Raw genomic sequence first — 20927 nt, 5'->3', positions numbered from 1 at the left:
TCGGGCCCCTTTTCTTAACAGCCATAATCATTTTACACCAGTGAGAAAGCACTCTCAGAGGTTTGGAAATTGGTTTCTCCAGCTGAAATAACTCACTCCATGATCAGCCCACGGATCAGTGGCAGAAATCCCTGACTGTCTCTCAGTGAGCCTCGTCCCTGCAGCACCACTAGTCCAAAGGGACTATTAAATCCTTGTAAGGAAGCAGAAGGCCTGGAAACTACAAACACCCTACCCCAGAAACACATTCATGGATCCCATACTTCATCTGAAGGACATTTCCATACCCAACTTCTAAAAATCCTGCTGAAGGCCTGCAATAAGGGAAACCCAGACAGTTCAGCAAATGAAATTTTCTCAGTAAAATCCATGTAACTTAATGTAGTTATAACCTTGTCATGAATGACAGTTACAGAGAAATGGAAAGACAGGGAAATTTCCTCCAACTTTTAGCCAGTGAGTAGTACCAACCACCCCTTAAATAAGCTCATCTGTGTTTTATTTGATTTGTTTTCTAAAACTGCTCAAGCTCTGGGCTTTTTCTGTCTTTTCCCTTGGCCTACTGTTCTCTCCAATAGTCAAACCCAGACAATTTTTGCTCTGTGCTAGGAGTATCATGAAAAGCAGCTAAAGTTAATAATCTTATTCAGGTGTGTGTTTAAAGTGTTGAGTTTCAAAATGCAAAAGGGAAATCTACTGATCTCAGAAAGATGGAGGAACTTCTGGTGTCCACCAAAGCAAAGTGATGGCAAGTACAGTTACAAGGAAGATACTGAGAATATTCTAGGTTAATATGTGCCAGCCTTTTTCCCTTCTTCCACTACTCCCTTTTTTGTTACAAACTCCTAGTGCTAGAGATGCTTCTCAGGTCCCTGGTGCAGCAAACTTGGGACAGAATTAGTTTTAACACAATGGTTCATAGGATCATCCCTTCCTGTCATGCTTAAAGATCTATAATACCCAAAAAACTTGTTTCATTTAAGTAATTTATGAACTACTTTATGGATAGATTTTTGTCTTGCTTGTCCCAAAATCCCAGATACCTTTCTTCTAAAAAAAGGGAGGGGAAAGAGCAAACATTGCAAACCTATGATCCTCTAATAGCAAATTTTTTAAATACCTCAGGGAATATGAATCACACAAATGCAGAATTGTAAAAATCCAGAGCTTTTCCATACCCCTCTTTTCAGGTGGGGTTGTTTCACCTCAATATTTTAGCCAAATACCTCTTAAAGTAACAAAATTCTTGCCCAGATGTCCCAGGAAATTACATACTGTCTAGCTGTTAAAATGACGTCATTTGTCATTAGCACATCTCACCAACTAGAAGGTGGTTGGAGGAAATATTTAACAATCTCCAAAGCCACACAAAATTCTCGCAGATTTCTGAATTTTTCCACTTTTCCTTAAGTTCTCTGGGCACCTAAACTGGATTTTGGGGCAAACTGATCCTAGGCCTTACAAAGCAAAACACAGACACTCTACCATGACAAGAAGAAAGTCCATCAGCAGCAAAAAAGGCAGCCAGAACTTAAGCTCCAGAACTGCTGAAGCTGCAGGCAAATGTTTGCCAACACTTGTCAGGCTCCATCACTTCCCTGTTTGAAGAACAGATTATTTCTTAAGGCCAGGGAACAGCACAAAATTTACCCGCAACATCCTTTGTGACAACCTGAGCTGAATAGCAAGGCCAGAACCCCCAAAGGTCCTTTAGACAGTGACCACTCATGCAGGCTGAGCTGTGGCTTTTCTCCAGAGGAAGCATTCACAAAGCTTGTTCTCTCAGAATGTTAGAAAATCTCTTTACACAGAAGAGGTGCTTCTCAGTGACGGGCAAGACCACTACTGGCCAAAGCAAAATCCTGGGCTAAGATGGCATCTGTATCTGTTTCATGCATTTTTCCCTACAAACTTGAAGTTCCTTCTAAGCCTCTCTTCTTTTGTGCATCAGTAGGCAATCTGGCCTATGCAGCAGTCCACTGAGGCAAAATGCCAGAAAGGCATTTGAAATCAAGGGCAAAAAAAAAGGAGGAATGGACAACTGACAGATAAGACGTAGAGATTACTTCTTGATTTAATGTGATACTGAATGCAGTCAAAGATCCAGACCTAATCATTTGTCATTCACTCCAGGTTAATGTTACCTGTGCTTAATAAGCATGGAGGGAATGCTCAGCAGGAACATCTTCAGGGAAATATTTTTGCTCGTGGAGCAGCTGCAAACTGTGTGATTCTTGATTTTTTTTTTCTTAAGTGTCAGTCAGTTCATCACATACGTCAGTCTACAGAAGAAAGATGCCAGAAGATACTTCCAGAGACAAAATCATAGCCCGTCAGTTCCTGCTCCAGCTCCTGCTGTACTACTGCATTAAAGCTACACCACAGCTAGAGAAACTAGGGGAAAAGTCTCCTGTTACATTAGCAGAACAGAGCCAATATAATTTAAGTTTGATGGCTTCTCAGTTCCCAAAAGCATCAGTAAAAGCAGCATTCCTTACAGGGCTACATACTACAGGGAACTAAGTATATACAGTCCAAAGCAGAATCACCCAGGCTTCTGCACAAGAATTATTTCCACCCTAGAATCCTTCAGAATAGTGACTAAGCTAAGAGCCATCTTTCACTTCTCAGCCAACTGCACTTATGTTTTAGCTTTTAGAAGCTCAGAACAAAATTTAGCTTTCTAAGTGAGGAAAGGGTATGTTTAGTTATTCTAGCAGGGGGCACCACCTGAAACCCAGGATGCACTTGTACCGATCTCTAGGCAGGACAAACCTGATGTGAGAGACTGCAGTAGCTCCAACTCATGCTCCAGGACCCCTACCCCACTTCCTGCTTACACACATGATTTAAAAGGTCAATCAGCACTGAACTACTGTTTTGAGTTTCCTTTGAAACATCTAGTACTGGGGAAAGGTTCTGCAGAGAACTATTATCTTTTTACTTCTTCTCAAGCCAAGAGCAGTATGAGCAGTGGCTATCCAAGCTCCCAGTAGGGAAGAGGAGTTACAAGAACAACATTTAAGGATGAGAGGAGATTGTGGCCTTCTTGATCCACTGGATATTTGCTCAGATTCCTCACTTGTGAGGCGTTTATTTTCCAATGTGTCTGAGACATAGATGCTGTAGAACAGACTGGAACACAGTAAATCTTGTCTCCTGCAAGTTGGAGGCTGTGTTTGTTTTCATTTACTGAGCAAAATAAATATCATCAGTTGGGAGATCAGGGAGTAGTTAATGACCTACAGTGAAGACAGGGACAGGAAGAGCAGCCTGTGCTGCACTGGAAAAAGATGCAAAGCGGTTGTTTTGCATTTTTGGCTGCACATAGATCTCCCAGGCACACATCTGTGGACAAGACTTAGGTAAATAAAAGTCTTACTATTAATAGCCCAACCTTTGAGAGCAGATCAAAGAAGAGGTGAATGGAGCTACAGCTGCTGAAACCTGACTATATAACTTGTACTCTACCCACATCTTTTTATCTTAGCAAGGACAATGACAGGAGTGAAATGGAAAAAGAGGAGTCTAAATACCTTCTGTATGCAAAATGAGTAGATTTAGGAACCCCAGAACACTTTCTTCTTGGAAACATTTTAAATTTCTGCTCATTTGTATTTTTAGAGTGGAAATGTATTGCACTTCACAAAAAAACTGCACCAGTGCAAATCACACTTTGGCTTCAATAAAAGCGAAATGTAAAGTATTTGACACAGAAAATAAGGAAGATATAGGAAAACAAGATCACATGGAACTTGTGAAGTATCTTTTGTACTAACAGATTATATTAATTGCCCTGCAGATATAAAACAAAGAAAATCTAATTTCCAGGAAAGATGATCTCTGAACTCCTGATCAGAATTTAAAAAAAAAAAAAAAAAAAAAAAACCACACAAAAAACCCCAACTTTGCAAGTTCTTCCTTGGAGAACAGCCATGGAGTCTCCCACCTGGGAGACCTGAGCAGAACACAAATGCTAAGCGAGGCTGGCTAAGCAGGTATCTCATTTTTGCTTAGACCCTGTACTGCATGCCAGTGAAGAAATTCCTTTATCATAGAAAAAGTCATTCTGGAACCAGCTGCCGTACAGTGGTGGGCAGCAAGGTACAGGCCTGTCCTTGGGCTGTTTACCCAGGAGAAGAAGTGATGGGCATGGCCCAGTTTCACACCCAGTCCCAGATGGATGGAGCCTGGAGTCCAAGGCAGTGGAGAGGGTGCAGTTATTTTATCTTTGCTGCCCAGCACTGCACCAGGGATGCCATGTGGGATGATCCAAGTTGCTCAGAAGCTGGCTTAAAGATGTTTCAAAGGCATTACACTTGCCCCTGTAGAATCACCTTAGCACCTTCAGCTCAATGGTCTTGCTGGAATCTAATGTGAAATTGCAGCTGCTATTTATCTCACATCTTGCTATTGGGGAATACCAGGTTGCAATCATGGACTTGTATCTAACATGTTAAATATAGTTTTAAAAGACAAAAGGACAGATGCATAATAAAGGTGCCAAGATGCATTAACAAGTTTTCTTGCTTTGTGCAAGCGATTGACATCCTGAGTAATATTCACAAAACAGAGAATTGCACCCCAGGATGAAAAAGCTTTAAGACTTTGTCCTGGTTTCAGCTGGGATAGAGTTAATAATCTTCTTAGCAGCTGGTTCAGTGCTGCATCTTGGATTTAGTACAAGAATAATGTTGATAACACACCGATATTTTAGTTGTTGCTAAGTAGTGCTCACTCTAAATCAAGGACTTTCCAATTTCCCATGCTCTGCCAGCACGAGAAGCTGGGAGGGAACCAGGCTAGGACAGCTGACCTGAACTGGCCAAATGAATATTCCATACCATAATTCATCACGTTTAGTATCAACTTGGGGAAGAAGGGCAGGAGGAGCCAATGACTGATTGGGGATGGGATGGGCATCAGTCAGCGAGTGATGACAGTTGTATTGTGTGTCACTTGTTTTTCTTGGGTTTTATTCTCCTCCCTCTTTTTTGTTATTTCCCACTTCACTACAGTTATTATTATTATATTTCACTTTATTTCAGTTATTAAACTGTTCTTATCTCAACCCGTGTGTTGAGATAACCCTTTTTCCAGTTCTCCTCTTCATCCCGCTGAGGGGGAGTGGGGGGAGTGAGCAAGCAGCTGTGTGGTACTTATTTGCCAGCTGGAGTTAAACCACAATGTACTTAGAACTTCATCCTCCACCTGACTGATCTGCAGAAGCCAACTCTATAGTACATTTCTTACTAAGATTATTGGGCCCAAAAATCCCTGGGCAACCAAGAAGCTTCATTCATATCCAACAGGTTTTTTATTCTGCTACTCTGTGTCACAGCAACGAGCAGCCAGAAAAAGACGTTTGTTCGACTTGTGTTATAGAGGGGTTGTTTTAATGTTCTTTTCTATGTCAGTCTTACGTTGGGGCTTCTTGGTTCTTCTTCGTGACACAATGCAGACGAGTAAAGAACCCAACAGAACTCCGGCTATTGCAGCCACAATGACAGCCCAGTAGGGGACTGAAGGTTCAGATTTCTCCAAGCTGAGGTCTGAATTTCCAAATCCACTATTTCTCCGTGTGAAAAGAAAAGGTTTCTCCTACAAAGGGAGAGCAAAGGTTTTATTGACCACAGATCACTCAACAGGCAGCATTCCAACAATATGCCACTACACCTTCCCAGAAAGGAATTGTTGATCTTTAGACAATCAGCTGTTGCTGCCTTCTCTCTATCTTAGACCAAACTCTTTCCTGCTTTATTGCCTGCTTTTTTGTTCCTAGAACAAAAAAAAAAGGAGCCATCTCAGAATCAGGAGTGACGGCATCATTTCCTAATTTGCTTGTTGCAGACAACCAAATGGAAATACATAGACTCATTAGAACTGACTTAAATCGACTGGCAATGAGGATAATTTTTTGGTCTTAAATCTTAAGTAGATTTCTCTGTCTCTAACAAAATAGGAGTATATTTCAGCTATTTAAAGCCTTCACAAACATACTCTCTTAAAGAGCTTTACTAAAGAGAAGAAAGGAGAAAAGTAGAAGTAATTAATGGAGAGGACACCTTGGCCTTTACTTACTGGGTTTGGACACTTGAGTTTTGATCTGTCATAGGTAAAGTTGTTGTAAGTCTGCTTTTCACCAACTGGCTCCAACTGAAGAAGAGAAAAGCAACAGTAAACGATGAATTTTTTTCCTTCTCAGACTCTCTTAACTTAGGCAGTTACAACTTCTTATCCAATCTTTTGGTGCTTGCAGTAATGAACAAATGTGGTAGAAGGTGCATGGGAATGTTCACAAACATTTTAACCCTCATGAACTGAAGACATTGAGAATCTGATGCACTGGCTGCAGAAAAACTCCCTTGGAAGCAAGGAATAGGAGAAGCCTTTCCTCCTTTTGCATCACTCTGAATACCACATAAATATTCTGCTAAACAAGGTGGTTTACTGTATATCTGGTTCTCCCATGTGCACATCTCAAATGGCAGTATAAACCACAATGAAAAAAACCCCACATGATAGATGTTAGACATGTTACTTAGCACATTACTTAAAGAAAGATGCCTAGGTGTCATGGCGATGTGAGTGACTTCAGAAATGACGTAGAGTTGCAGAGACAGAATGAGATGGTGCCAACCTTTGCAGTCTTCACTCAGACAAGAAATTCCCTGGGAGTTATAGCTGAGGCTGGGTTCACAAGATTGCAAGAAGTGAGTTAAATAGAGCCTTTTATATTATCTGTTGTCAGCTAAATTGCAATAGCTGACCATAGGCTCACCTCAAGTCCATTTCAAACTCAACATAAAATATGTCCAGGCTAATAGCAGAGCAGCTGTGGTTGGCTAGGAGTGCACATACCACCAGTTACCATAGTTAAACTAACAAGTACAGGCTTGCTCAGTCATGTTAACTGAAGTGTTTACAATTGTTGTATGGACATGCCTGAAGTAACGACTTCAAGACTGGCCCATAGGAAACTGCAGAGTTGTCATCCAGCACTTCAGGGAATATAGCACAGAGGACTGCTGTTGCTTCTGCTATTGTCCATACAGGCATTTACTGTCCTCAAGGGATTAAAGTGTCAGCTGTATGCTGAAAAGAAACAATACTGCAACAAGCCCAACACAACATGGAAAAAAACAATTTCTGTCCATAGGATTCCCATATGGAAATACTGGGAATACCTCCTCTCTCTAGTTCAGTTAAAAAAAAAAGGGGAAAAAAAGAAAGAAGGTAGTACAGACTGAAAAATAAAAAGAGATGAACCACATTAAAATATGACTAGGGAAGGGAAGAAAGCTAACTGGCGAAGAGAAGATGAGAAGCAAAACAGAATGCCAGATTTTGCTGGTGGTTATGAGTTCCTGCTGGACTTTTACATCACTTGTCTAGTGATGTAAGGGAGTCCTAATCCCTTGGCCAGCCCACCAGCTAAGGTAGTGAAGACTGAAACTGCTAGTTTTGTTTCATCTTAAAGAGAACAGCTCAGATTCTGATGTGGTTGTTGGTAAGATGTGTGGCTCATGTCTTGTAGCATTCTGCCTGCCGTGAGACTGGTTATTTGTAGGTAATTGTAACACTTCCCTTGCCAGGGCACTTGGTAAGGATTCTGGCACAGAGCCCAGATGAAAGATGATAAAGTGCAAAATTCTGCAACCATCCATGCTTACTTCATCTCTATGCAATCTGTTCTTCAGGAGCATTAGCTTCTGAGCTTTGAAGATGACAGTAACCCCAAGTCCACGAGCGGACAGGACAACTTCTCGAAGAAACACACAGCTCCTCTAGAGCACGTGCCAAGCATGGAGGCAGAACACGAGCTAAACACACAGAGTCCATGTGCCCTTCACCTGGGCCAGAGAACTGAAGAGGTGGATTTGGGACCAGTGGAAGCCCCTTAGGACTAGAGAGTCCTCTGACTTCAGAGAGCAGGAGCACGCTTGGCTTCGCACAAAGCAAAAGGGGCAAAGAACATCATGGTGAGGGATAGACTCCTTAAGCCATTCCGATCCCTGTATACCCACACAGTGGCCAGGCACAGTTTGGCCCTTTATGTGTACTAACAAGAATCCATGTCATTTGGCCATAAGGCTACAGCCTGCCGAGCTTTTCAGGGAACAGGGAAACAATACAGCCTTACTGTAAGCTTGCACAGCCTTTCCGTACATGGACTGCAAGTGAAAAGCAGGGATGTGTTACAAGAACCAGATTTAAATAGTAAACAGTAATATCTTCAGTTGGCATACACCAACAGATCCCTGCGGGAGGGAATAGTTATGCTTCACATCAGTAGGACACTGATCCCTCCTGCAGTAGAAAGCCTTCTGTCAATATCCTTACATGCGTAGGAATTGAGTGACAGTCTGGACAGAATAAAACTCCGATGGCATAGAGAAAAAAAGACTGATGGTGATTCAGCAATGAGTAATGGCCAATAGGAATACCACATGGCAACAGAAACCCAATTTAAGGCTACCATATGTCCAGATATCATCTTTTTTCTTCTTGAAACCTTCAGCCATACTCAATTTTTTCTACGTTTTTTCAATTTTTTCTACATTTTTTCAATTTTTTTCTATGTTTGCCTGGGATTTCTGGGCCACCATTAGCCCTGTTTAAGCTATGAAACACAGTGAAGCCTACCACCCTGCTGTCATCTGGAGTCCCATACAGGGAAGGCTGATGGAAAACAGGCAGATTTGCTGCATGTGCACAAATCGATTATTCCGAGTGCATGTGTGCATTGTATGTCCACTGCTTTCTATAACCCTGAGCCTACAGCTCCTTATGCCATACTGGGCAACTGCAAGATTTCTGCCCTGTGTTTCCCAGTCCTTATGCTCCAGCTTATTCTGGGGTATCCTGTAAGTTTCTTATCTTGCTAAAACTTTTACTTCAATGGAAAAAATTTCCCCTCCATTTATGGTTGTTTCTTGTACAAACCAGGATACAGGATTTCTGCTTGCATGATGTATTGGGGTACTGGTGTTTATGAGACAAGAGGAGTAAATGTTGCTGTGGCATGAAAACACCATAGTCTTCCTTCCAGCATGTTTCTGAAAGCAACTGTGATCTTGGAGTTATCAAGTCTAGCATGTGCCTGTTACACACTCTTCCAATGCTGTTAAAAAGCTATCATTTTCCCCAAAATGACGGAAGGAATGTGACTACAAGAAGAGGCATCACAGTTTTGATGAGCCCCCCGTTAGTTTCAGTGACTCTACTAGAGTTATCTCAGATACTGGAGTGGGTGGTACAACATGTCCACACTATTAATGGCAGCAAATATTCAGTCACATATATGTTTTCCTGTTAAATGTTACAGAATTCACTGAAGAGGGGCAAGCTCATTGAACAGACATTTTCAGAAAACCTACAGGACCGAATGTTTAACTAGGCTGCTTTTTGCTTTAATGCAAGTTATTTACCAAATCACAAAGGAATTTTCTCTTACCTTAAGACTCTCAGGATTTCTCATTTTGAATGAGCAAAGACCTACACTGTTTCATGCAACATGATCACTTTGGATTGTGTTCCTAAGCAATGCAGACTGAAAAGAGTCTTAAAATTGAGCAGCCCCCCCCTTGTTAGGATATAAATGTTATGTCTTCCTTGCTCTTTTGTTTCAGACACCTTTATCATGATCTTTGTAGGGACTGCTACCACAATCACATAGGGAACTGGCTGGTAGCCTCTTACCATATTATTCCAGAGAGCCATGGCCATCTCAGCATAGCCTCTTACGCTGAAATGAAAGCAGTCTGCAGCAAAGAAACTCAGATCTGGCCTGCTGGTCTGCAATAAAAGCAAAAATGTATTTCTCAGCACATTTCAATCTTTGAGATCTGCCATATTATATCTCATATTGTACTGTACTTGGTATACCCGCTTCACAATTTTGGTTATCTTCCTAAAGGTAATATGTTCATATTTTGACACTACAAATCAACTTAGGTAGTCCTAACTGAGGGATGATTACTGCACCTTGAGACCTCCTGTGTAACACAGCTTGCTCAATTTCACACAGCAATTTTCATAGCAAAACTAAACTTCTCTTTAAACAACAGTCACAGCTGTTACACTGCCATTGACCCACACTCCACTTTGTACAGAACTGATAGAAAACTACTTATTATGGCTTTTTAAACTTCCATAACTCAGACTTACAACCTTTCAGGTGTTGAAATTTCTACTGAATTTCAGGCAACAATAAAAATGGTGGGCTTATCCAGCTGTGGCAAATGTATGTCTTAGGAGGAATTTGCCTCACCTCATCAATACCTGTATGGTGACCATTGTTCAAACTTGAAGGCTGACAGAAAAGAACGAGGATGGTATGACAAAAAGATTAGTATTATGCAAAACTGGGTGGTTTTGACCAGGATTCATGCTGAATATTTGTATCCTTAACTACTCAGCATACATAATACTAAGGCTGGAGAAAAGAAGGAGAATCAGTGTTTGGTTTCAAAGGCTGTTTCCTGTTTCCAGGTTGGAATGAGTCAGGCATTCAAGTGCTGGTCTCCATTTGGAGAAATCCTGAACATATTCCATAACCTAGATGAGAAGAAAATTGAGTGCCAATCAACCCCCTCAACAGGGGAAGCAACATGCAGTTTAGAGGGAGACAGAGTGCCTAGGTTTAATGTGTACACAACTATGAATGTTTCCTAAAGCTGTTTTGATTCACAGGCAGCACAGTCTTTCCTTGTCTTCTCCTCTGTCACCTCTTATCACAGGTTCCACCCTGTGCTGCTAGACTGTGCAAAGAGAAGAAAACATAGTCCTTGTGGCATGGATCTTACTGACTTAAAAGAAATCAAGACACTGGCCCTTACATAATGGGAAAGAAAAACAGGACTCACGCTATCCAGGGGCAACAAGGTGTTTCGGAAAAACGGCTGTGTGACAACAGCAAAGTCCTCACGGTTTTCATACCGACCACTGTTGATCAGCTGCAAGGCTTCAGCCTGTACAGAGTGTAATTATTGGAAACAGAAAAGTTACTTGCAAGGCTCATCTTGGATTTGTCAGCCATCAAAAACATGCATATTACACTTCTTTCAGTGTAGGAAGCCGTGAATTATTAGTATAAATCCAGTTAAATGTTATAAAGCAGTCGAGAAAATGGCTAAGAAAACAATTTGGTTCATCAAGAGATTTTCATGAGGAAAACGCACAGAAGCTGAGTTAATTCAAACAAATATAAAAACATTAATAAAGCTGCTTAATTAAAAGAAAAAAAGGAAAAAAGTTTTTCAATCCTTACTCATAGAAACCAATGCTACACAACTGCAATGAGATTAAAATTTACAAAGAATTATAAAAAAGGAATAAGACCAAAATTTTTAGATGTGACAAATGAGTTCAGAATGCCAACCTGAGGCTGAAGTGCATTTGATTTTCCAGAAAGGTGTGCTTGAATTAAAATAAAACTTAAACACTGAAGAATTACCTGCCACTTTCAAAAACTATGGTCACAGACATTGAGATGGACAAAAAACCCCATCTCATTATTACTTGCCATCTTATGGGTATAAACTGTAGTGCTCCTGATCATATCTCAAAACATTCCTGATCCCACTTCCATAGTTAAGGAAAATGACCCCTCTAGTAGGCTTATACTAGCACTATCCATTTTTTTGAATTTTTTGAGCTTTGTCAGATTCACTGGACAACATCTGCTGCCAGAGCCAGAATGGAGGACTGGATAACTCAATGTGATCTGATACAGTGATTCCTGTATTCATAGAACATCAATGGAAAAAGCTTCCACTCCAATAGCTATTTATAGCCTCTTAATTTTGAGTCAATCTTATGCTTGAGGCCGTGAACAGTTACTCTCAGATAGCAAGCTGACCCATGGTTGGTTTAGTTATTTTTTTCTGCTAAAGGTAACCACAAAGCAACTGATGCAGGGTAATTTGTCACTCTTGCAATGACATGTTAATTCATGTGAGCTATTCTTTGGGTTCATAACAGGCAAACACATATCAGCAAAGCAGCCATCATCACTAACTCCTTCTCAGCTGTTGAAACAGCAGCTGGAAACATAAATGGTCTTGATCTGCATCCAGCTCAGAACCGAGGACAAATCATTAGGAAACGTGGAAAGACTTGGACTGCTACTATCTGATTATCTGGGTAGAGTTTTGATTAGGCTGTATCCAAGCTATTTCCAGGTTACCTCTCTCTATCCTGCTGAGGATATGCATGAGAGGAAGGGTAGTGAGAGAAGCAATATAAAGAGACACAAGTGAAGATGACCAGTTACAGAATCAAAGTATTACCTGAAAATCTCTGTTAACTCTTTTAATTTCTTGTAGTTCAGGAGAATTTTCCTCAGGGTTTAAGAAACATGGACAAATTTCCCTTCAATGAAAGAAATACTAGAATTAAAAGCCAGTCTTGAATAGCTTATTTGCAGTTCTTCAGCAGTGTGTGCTTCACATCAAGAAGCTCAGGATGGGCGCTCAAAGCTCACATGTAGAGGGAGAACAACCTCATTGGCTTAGAAATGGACAGATATTTCAGAAAAAAATCCCTACTGACTGTTCAAAATGAACACCTGTCACAGCTGGTAAAAGCTGTGAGATCCACAATTCTTGAGTCAAACACAAAAAACCACACCCTACAAATAAGCTTACAGCAGATCTTCAGATGTTGAAGTTTAAAGCTGAAAAAGACAAATTGTTCATGTAGTCTGAGTCCTTGAATCACTGTGTTTTGTTTTGTTACTCCTATATTAAGAGGTAATAACTCGTGCTTCACTGAAACGCATCCTCTAAGAATGTGCTTGGAATGAATATGAAGACATCAAGCAAGACAGTCAATTTGTTATTTTCCCTTCTAGTGTGTTCCAGTAGTTAATCACTTGTATTATTAAAAATCTGTGCCTAACTTCATCTGAATTCATTCGGCATCAGCTTCCAACTACTGGCCTTTGTTATACCTTTCTCTGCTAGATTAAAGAGCCTTTTCATGTCCGTTCTGGCTCCTGTAAAGGCACTGCTGCTTTCCAAAATGAGACCCTCAACCTTCTTTGAGGTAGGATTTTGGTGTCCTCCATTAGGTGTGAAAAGCTGTTCCCTGTTGTGCACTCTGCTGTGTGCAGCCCAGCCTGCGCCACAGGTAACGCAGCACTGGGTACAAGGAGAGGCATCAGGGATGTCAGCCTATGCTGCTGGGCAAAAAAGGCTTTGAAATTCAGTGGTACAACAGTTACATGTTGACTTGTGCTGTGACATGCTGCCTTAGAGCTGAGAAGTGATAACTCCACTATCTACAGGTGCATGCCTTTTAGGTGAAGTACTGGAAGAAGTCATAGGAAGTTGATGGGAACTAGTGCATCAGGTAAAGGCTGCAATGCAAGTAGCTTGGAAAGTTCAGTGTGGATACCTACTGTAGAAATTGAGATTGAGCCAAAAAATTATCACTTTAAAGGCAAAGACCTGTTTTGCTCACTTACTTTGCTGTCAAAGCACACCCTGAAGAGCTTGCTGTGATCTGACGCAGTCCAGAAAACTCTAGCATCTCCACCATGTTGATAAAGACTCTTGGGAGCTGCAAGGATTATAATAACCAGACATACCAAATAACAGAACATGATACCACTACAAAGGGAGCAAGAAGTGCCATCTGTAGGTCAGGGAGTCAGTGCAAACTGCACTGACTGCAGCCAATGGCATGTGAAAGGATGATGTATAAAGAGAAGGGGAGGGGCACACACAGTGGATGTCAGCCAAAAAAAAATTCCAGCAGCTAGTACAAACTAGCTGAAATGCTGCTTCACTCCCTGGGACATTTCCATTTGCTCAAAGGCAGATGAAACTGTGTAAGGGTTGGTTTAGTCACCAAAACTGGCAGTAGGATCATGTATGTTTTGTTCACAGAACAAGTACTGCGAAACACACTTTTCCTGAAACTGCAGCCTGCTTTCTCAGGGCATTAGCTAATACAGTTGTTGAAATGCAGCACTGAGGAGCAGTATGACTCCAGCTATTTGAAAGATGACCTTGTATGAAACATAATCACTGACAGTCTACCAGAGGTGGAAAAAACGTCAGTGTGCTTGCCAGGAACATAGTTTGCTAGGATATCTTAAAAGCTTACCTCCTCATAGAAAATATCCAGAGTGTCCTGAAGGTGCTTTACATACTTTTGCACTGAATTGGTTTCCTATGTTAAAAAGAAAGAACAAAAAATTGGATCAGTCTTTTTTTCAGGAACCAAGAAGGTGATCCATGAGAAGATATACCAACTCACTGTTCCTTTTTCCTTTTTTGGTAAATGTATTTTCAGATCAAGAAACTTATTGCCACACGTACAGAGGTTATATAGTGCTTGTGTTTCTATGTCACTAATATATTGCCCAAATCCCTGCAGAAAATCCTAAATTACCTTGGCAGAATCTTTCCCTGAAGAATGACTATATAGATCACATCTTTAGATTTTGTGTTGTCTTTTATGTGACCCAGAACAGATTTGATTGCCTTATGAATAGAATGATACCTTTTTTCCCAAACTGCCAATCTGGGGAAATTGAGATGAAGGCAGTCAGGCCCCACAAAACCCATAAGCAAAACAACTTTGTAACTATAGTTATAGAGGTGAAGTTGAGGGGACAAAGGCTTCAGGCAGCAGCCTGTAAAGGAAAAAGAGCAAAACAGAGAACAGTGCCTGGTCATTTCAATAAGCTGGGGTCCAGACCTCCAGTCTGTGTCACATAGACTGTTTCAGAGGGAATGACCACAGATAGCTAGAGAAAAGACATCTTTTTCTCTATAAACTGATATTATTTCTTTTGGTGTCACTCTGAAGCATTCTTAGTAATTATTGTGTGGAGATGCTTTCCAGAAAACTTCATTTGTGTCCCACAAAAACATTCCTAAGACATCACATTGATTGCTTTGTCCAGTTAAGCAGGGAGTTTATTCTTGGTATTTTGTTCGATATAGGGCAGGTTCCTATTTTTAAATAATCCTATTTTTCTCCAGAGCTGCAGTGCCCCAGTATTAAAAGCTGTGCACTTGTTTCTGATACAATACAAATGAAAAGAGCTGGACTTTAAGTGCTTTTTAAACAAACAGGAACTTTGGCTCCCTGAGAGAGAGAAAGGTTATATTTCCAGGGCTGGTCATCTGCCAAATACCTGGATAAGCATGCCTAATTCAGAGATACAAACCTTGTCCAAGCAGTACTGGCACAGGTCGCTGCCTCCAACAAGGACAGTGATCAGCTTCCAGTCTTCCTTGAAGTTAATTTTCTAGTGGCACATAAAACAAACAGATTGTAGCATCCATTGCTTAGGCATACAGAGGTAACATTCACAGATGGGGCTAAATGGGGCACAGACAGCAGGGTAAAACAAAGGAGGTATGCTGAGTTAAGTGGGCAAAAGAAAAGCATCTCTCCAGGGGAAAAGAGTGAACTGTTTGCTAGTCTACTGCAATTCACCTTGGCTTTTCTGAGAAAATTCCCTTCAGCAGACAAGATCTGTCAGTGTAACCAAGCATGGAAATGTGTCTGTGACAGCAAGCGTCCCTAAATGAAAGTTACCTTCAGGACAGGGATGGACAGGAGAGACTTGCCAGCCATGGCTGAACACTGCAGGCAGCGTGGGGATAAAGCAGTGTGGGAGTGGAGGCTGGAGTGACTCATGAAGCTGTGGAACTGGAGCTGCTGGGGATCCCTGCCAGCTGGGCAAGTACTACCTCATGGCCAGGAGGGGCGAGGGGTGCCCCGGGGAATAGACAGCTGTATTAAAATAGAAGAGTCCGGGAGGCTGGTGACTTCACTGAGCTCATATAAGGGCAGCTGCAGCATCCACGTCACCACAAGCTAACAATAGGCACTGCTGAGAGCTGGATCTCATCAAAACATTTTGTAACGTTCAGTACAAAGAAAGGAATCAAAGGCAACTATTTTTAGTGTGGTGCATTTACATAACAAACATCTGCGAAAGGATCCCACAAATAGAGGGAGGGCCTGGGAATCACCCACAGGTCTGAATTCTCCTCTTTAAACAAGCACTTTGCTTGGAAAGCCTTTAGTGAAGAGGCAGTGGGGCAGGGACACGCCCCCTCCCCCTTTTTTTTTTTAATGCATAAAAAGCTGTGAATAAAACAAAGCTCTAGATCCTCTTCTATTCTATTGAAGATCTATGCCAGCTCCCTTCACTCTGCCAAACAATTGGTAATGCAGAGTAACTGACAGTGGGGTGAGCATGCAGCATCCATCAAGAATGCTGGCATGGAGAAACACATGCTTTGACAAACCCTGCTTATTCAGTACCTTCCTTTCCCATTCAGTCTGAGCCAAGGAGCACCAGGCACTCCTATTCTCTTAGAAGGAATGCTCTCCCTGAACCAAGAGCTCACACCCAGGCAGTCATCCACGCAAATTCAGCCAACACTTGGCGCGGGGCAACCTTGGGTTTTTCACAGATTTCTTCCCCCCGCCCCACACTGCAGCAGCAGCCACCAAATTAAAGCAAGTCACTCTTTTGGTGCCCTTTGTAGCCCTCAATGGAGTTGGCACAGCAGAGTGGTCGACAATACTAGATCCCCTACTAATTCCCTAAAAGATTGAGATTGTGATGTGATAGGGATTCATCCAACTCTGAAGTTTCTGGTCACTGATTAATTATTTACCTACTCAAAACCAGAGTTTCAGATGGCTTATTCTCCCGCAAAGACTTCAGTAGTCCCTCTTCCCAGTATTGTGAATAGTGTGATTCATATTGGTCTGCAGGTACCTGCTCCATCAATTTTACATTCAGACTTTATGACCTCCACTTTAAATGTTGCTGCTCAACTAAGCAGTCCTGTGATCTCACCAGAACCTTCAGACTTCTCTTCCTCACTCCCATCCTTACATCTTCTGGTTGCACTGTACCCTACATTAGTCTCTGCCTTGTGTGTTTGCATCTTATCTGCATGGATTTGTATAGGTAAATTATAATCTACTAAAGGCTAATTCATCTGGTACATTCACCTTGGAAAGCACAGCAGAGACAAGGACACTGACTTTTCTTTCATCAATAAAGCACTCTTCATGACTCGAGCATCCCATCAATTAAAATCATTTCCCAGAGACCACGGAACCACTGAAGGTTTGCCCAAATTCCACTTACCGAGCTACTTCTCATTAGCTCCACTAATTCACGTGCTTGGGCTGGCATATTGCTAGAGGGAGAGGACAGAAGATTTTATATGTGTGCTCCAAAACCACATCATCTTCTTGATCTCCCACTCCTCATTTCAGGGAATTTTAGGATCAGCAGAAGTCAGTATAAGGAAAGTGATGCCTCAAAAGGATGAGCAAACATTGAAGGACCAAGTTGCACAAGTGAATAATCTGATCTGAAAGGACTTCAGCTGGGATGGCTGCCAAATGGCAGGCAACTGGTATGAGTTCTTCCCATCTCAGAGTTGGCTTAAGTGCATTTTGTTTGGAAAAAAGCACTAACACTCAGATGCACAGAGACATTTAGTTTAGTCCCTTCAAAACCTAGTGGGGCAGTTTGGTGCTTGCACAGAAGCTGGGCACGTAACCAGCCTTTCTGATCCGGCCTTAAATTCCTATGTCTTGTTTTATGGCTGAAAGATATTGCTTTTATTGTGGGACTGCCAGGCTAGAGAGTCCCAGTCCAGCTCTGGGCAGGATGCAATGTCCACAGGCCAAAGCACAAACCATGCTGAGACACCAGCTGGAAACGAGCTCCTGATGTACCAGAAGAAGACTATGCTTGAGCTAATAAGCCCTGCCTCTCTCCAGCACTCACACAAATGCAGTTACATTATTTGGATTCCCAGAACCATATTGATCATGCTGAGTCAGCTTTGCTTGGGGCACCCGTGAAATATTTAGTAGCTACACAGGCTTTGCTAGCTATCCTAAAATTCTCTTGCAGCTAATCTAAGGGCTGTTAAAGGCGTCACAAAAAGTCCTGGAAACAAATTGCATGAGTATCCATGGAGCAGGCACAGTGTATACAAACCCTTGCACAGTCATACAAACTCTTACACATTTTGGTTCTTAACAGACTAGCAGATTTTTAATTTGGGAAGACAAAGGAATTAGTTCCTAGATGCTCATTCTGTTATTTTCCTTTGCACTGCAAACAGAGATAGTTTTTAATGCCATTAGTGTAGCAGTGGCCTTCTATTTGTTAGTTTGAGCCGGGTTTCCCAGAAATCAAGGAATAAATGAGAGATGCACATGAATTTTTTCTCATTACAGATATTGCCTGGGGCAGTGAATCAGGGACTTGCAAACTGAAGACTGGGCAGAAAAAGGTACTGGTAGAATTAGAAGTATAACTAAGGCATTGGCTCAGAAATTATGGGCAGAAATCAAATAAAGAAAGAAAGTTTGTCTCCGATTTAGAAAAATAGGCGCATAAATCCCCCAAACACTGAATTGCATTTTAAAAAAAAAATCAAACCCACAATCAAAAATATGAGATCACAGAAATATGCTCGGTGCAAGCAGATCACCAGTATTAACTCAACCTTGACATGTGTCTCAAAGGTAACCTGCCACTACATCAGTTCTCACTCCTTTGCCCTTTCTCCTTTGTGACTGTGCTTACCGCGCTGTGGCATTTCTCTCTGCAACGTTGAATCCAGCTGTTTCCTTAGAAATGCCAGTGGAGAAGCCAAAGAGGTTTGGATTGAATTTCTTCAAGATATCTTAAAAAGAAAAAACACAGTGTTTAACCATTCACAGCACAAACAGCAGCATTGCCTCCTGCAGAAGGACAAGCCAGTTGAGTAGTGAGAATATGGACCTGAGTTTTCTCCTTATTCACTGTGACTTTATAGAAGCTACAGGCACACCTGCTTTGGAGACTCTAGTTACTGCCTTAATTTCATCACTGCAACTATTTCTCTCCATGGACTTGAGGAATTGGGGTCTGGTGGCCCAGGGGATGCAGAGGTCCCAGGCAACTCACCAGTCTTGAATTCAAGTGTATTTGTAATAAAGAGTATTCGTGGTTACTTTCTTTCATATACCAGAAGCAAACACTCTGAAAATGGTCATCTACGTCTCGCTTCTCCCAGATAATAATATTTATGGTAGAGAATGAATTTTATTCACTTTTCTAGATTTCACTGAAACCCTCAGTGGGGAAGCATGATGCCTGAGCACTGTTTTTGTTACTGTGCCTGTAGTGATGTCTGAAACCTCTTTATAGAGTCTCATTTATAATGCATAAATGAATTGCGCCTTCTGTTTTTCTTTGAACACAGTACATGGTACAAGACAAAGCATATCAGATTTTATTACCAACAGTGTCAGGTATTGTCAAACTGCTTCACAGCATGGATCACATACAAATAGATCAACCATCGTAAATCAAGTCCTTTCCAATTTATTGTCACACTGACCACTTAATGGTTTCTATGGCAACTACAGGGACCAATTACATAGAACACCAGGGCAAGAAATTTATAGTATTTTTAGATTTTTTTTCACTGCTACATAGAAACTTGAAATCATCAGGAAGAAATATAGCCTTGTCACCAACCCTGCCTAGATGGACTGCTAATTGTCTCATAACCCTTCATTTGCACACAGCCATTACAGTCAATCACTGGAAAGCACAAAATAAGGGAGGAGTAGGACTGCCATGAACTTCTGTCACCTTCAGCATATTTATTCCTAATAATTTTGGTCAAAAGAATGATACAATCACATGCATGTCCTGTGATGTGGAGGGGCTGAATCGACTCTACAGCTAATCAGGTCAGTCTGGGTTTCAGCTGTGACTCATATGAACTGCTCATATCTACAAAAGATGGATAATATCCCCACTGTTTGCAAGGAAAGAATGACCATTTCCAGGTGTTTCCTAGTATCCACTTAAAAGACTTGCAGTGTAATACTCAACTTCTGCTTTTCTCATGCTTATTTTCCAAGATACTCACTAGGTAAAGTAGCCTGGATCTCCAGGGTCTCGTCACCTCCAATACTACAAAGGGAAAAAACAAGATCACCAAGTAGAGTTAATCCTGCAACCATCTGTCCTATTGTCACCATATGTTGTTACAGCAGCCCAAGAAGGAAGAAACAACCTCCACCAAACCCACTAATTTCAAATAATAAGGAGATAAACCACAAGAATTCAGGGAAAGTAGTGAAAGGATATTTCACATTAAATAAAGCAGGGCATCAGCCAGGATAGAAGCTATGCCTTCAGGCTGGGAAGAGAGCATACTTGGAGAATTGATTTTTCACATGAAAATGCTGGGATGCCCACCATACAAGAGCATATTTCCTCACTAAAGTTGCTACACAGTACCTTGCTGAAACTACATTTATGTGCAGTTATGCATAGAAGAGACCGCATGAAATGCTCATTAACCATCTATCTGCAATTCTGCAATGCTGATTATGAAAAGATCCTCTGCCTCTACTATTTAAAAGCTGTCTGTGTGCGTAGCCACTACACCATTACACCACTTCTGGCAGCCCCTCCCGAAAATAATCTATGTCTGCAGAAAAATATGAAGGGGGGAAGAAAGAGCGTAGAAAAGAATATCTACACGTGCAAAGGTTTATAAGCCATATGCCTGCCCATATGAAGCAGGCAACTTCCTTCCACTCTAGCATGGATATTGAGATTCATACTCTCTGATGTGCATGGTCTTTGTCCACTTTGCAGTTGCAAAAACAAACACCAAAAAAGCCCACAAGAATCTCTTCCAGTCCTGACTCCTCCAATCCTTACCAAGCAATACTTGCTGTCAGCATCCTACCCCTGCATTTTCACCAGGTGACCCACACACTTTTAACTGTGTGGACAAAAATAGAGAAAGACAAAAATGAGTATTCTCACCTCCAGGAAAGTCCCCTCCAGTCTGTTTCTAGGTCAGGTGCTTTGGCTCCTTCTGCAGTCTGGAAAAAACGGAAAGAAC

At 41.5% G+C, this 20927-nt stretch overlaps 1 protein-coding gene across 1 annotated transcript in view; it reads right to left on the bottom strand.

Moving 5' to 3' along the window:
- Positions 1 to 3610: 3610 nt before the first annotated feature.
- PLB1 (phospholipase B1) overlaps positions 3611 to 20927 on the bottom strand; it is a 79248-nt gene continuing 61931 nt past the window's right edge. Inside the window, exons 47-58 of the mRNA XM_051782849.1 lie at positions 20849 to 20907; positions 19938 to 19981; positions 18599 to 18698; positions 17138 to 17189; positions 15188 to 15268; positions 14116 to 14181; positions 13472 to 13566; positions 12294 to 12375; positions 10869 to 10973; positions 9703 to 9798; positions 6082 to 6156; positions 3611 to 5601 (exon numbers count right to left, since the gene is read on the bottom strand). Of these exons, the coding sequence (XP_051638809.1) occupies positions 5380 to 5601; positions 6082 to 6156; positions 9703 to 9798; positions 10869 to 10973; positions 12294 to 12375; positions 13472 to 13566; positions 14116 to 14181; positions 15188 to 15268; positions 17138 to 17189; positions 18599 to 18698; positions 19938 to 19981; positions 20849 to 20907 (1077 nt within the window). The 3' untranslated portion in view covers positions 3611 to 5379. The remainder of the gene's footprint in view (positions 5602 to 6081; positions 6157 to 9702; positions 9799 to 10868; positions 10974 to 12293; positions 12376 to 13471; positions 13567 to 14115; positions 14182 to 15187; positions 15269 to 17137; positions 17190 to 18598; positions 18699 to 19937; positions 19982 to 20848; positions 20908 to 20927) is intronic.

This window comes from Manacus candei, unplaced genomic scaffold, assembly GCF_025592945.1.
Source record: "Manacus candei isolate 608988 ecotype Guabito, Panama unplaced genomic scaffold, ASM2559294v1 h1tg000017l, whole genome shotgun sequence".
Taxonomy (NCBI): domain Eukaryota; kingdom Metazoa; phylum Chordata; class Aves; order Passeriformes; family Pipridae; genus Manacus; species Manacus candei.
The sequence above is the reverse complement of the archived record's forward strand: the minus strand, read 5'-3'. Positions and strand labels throughout refer to the sequence as shown.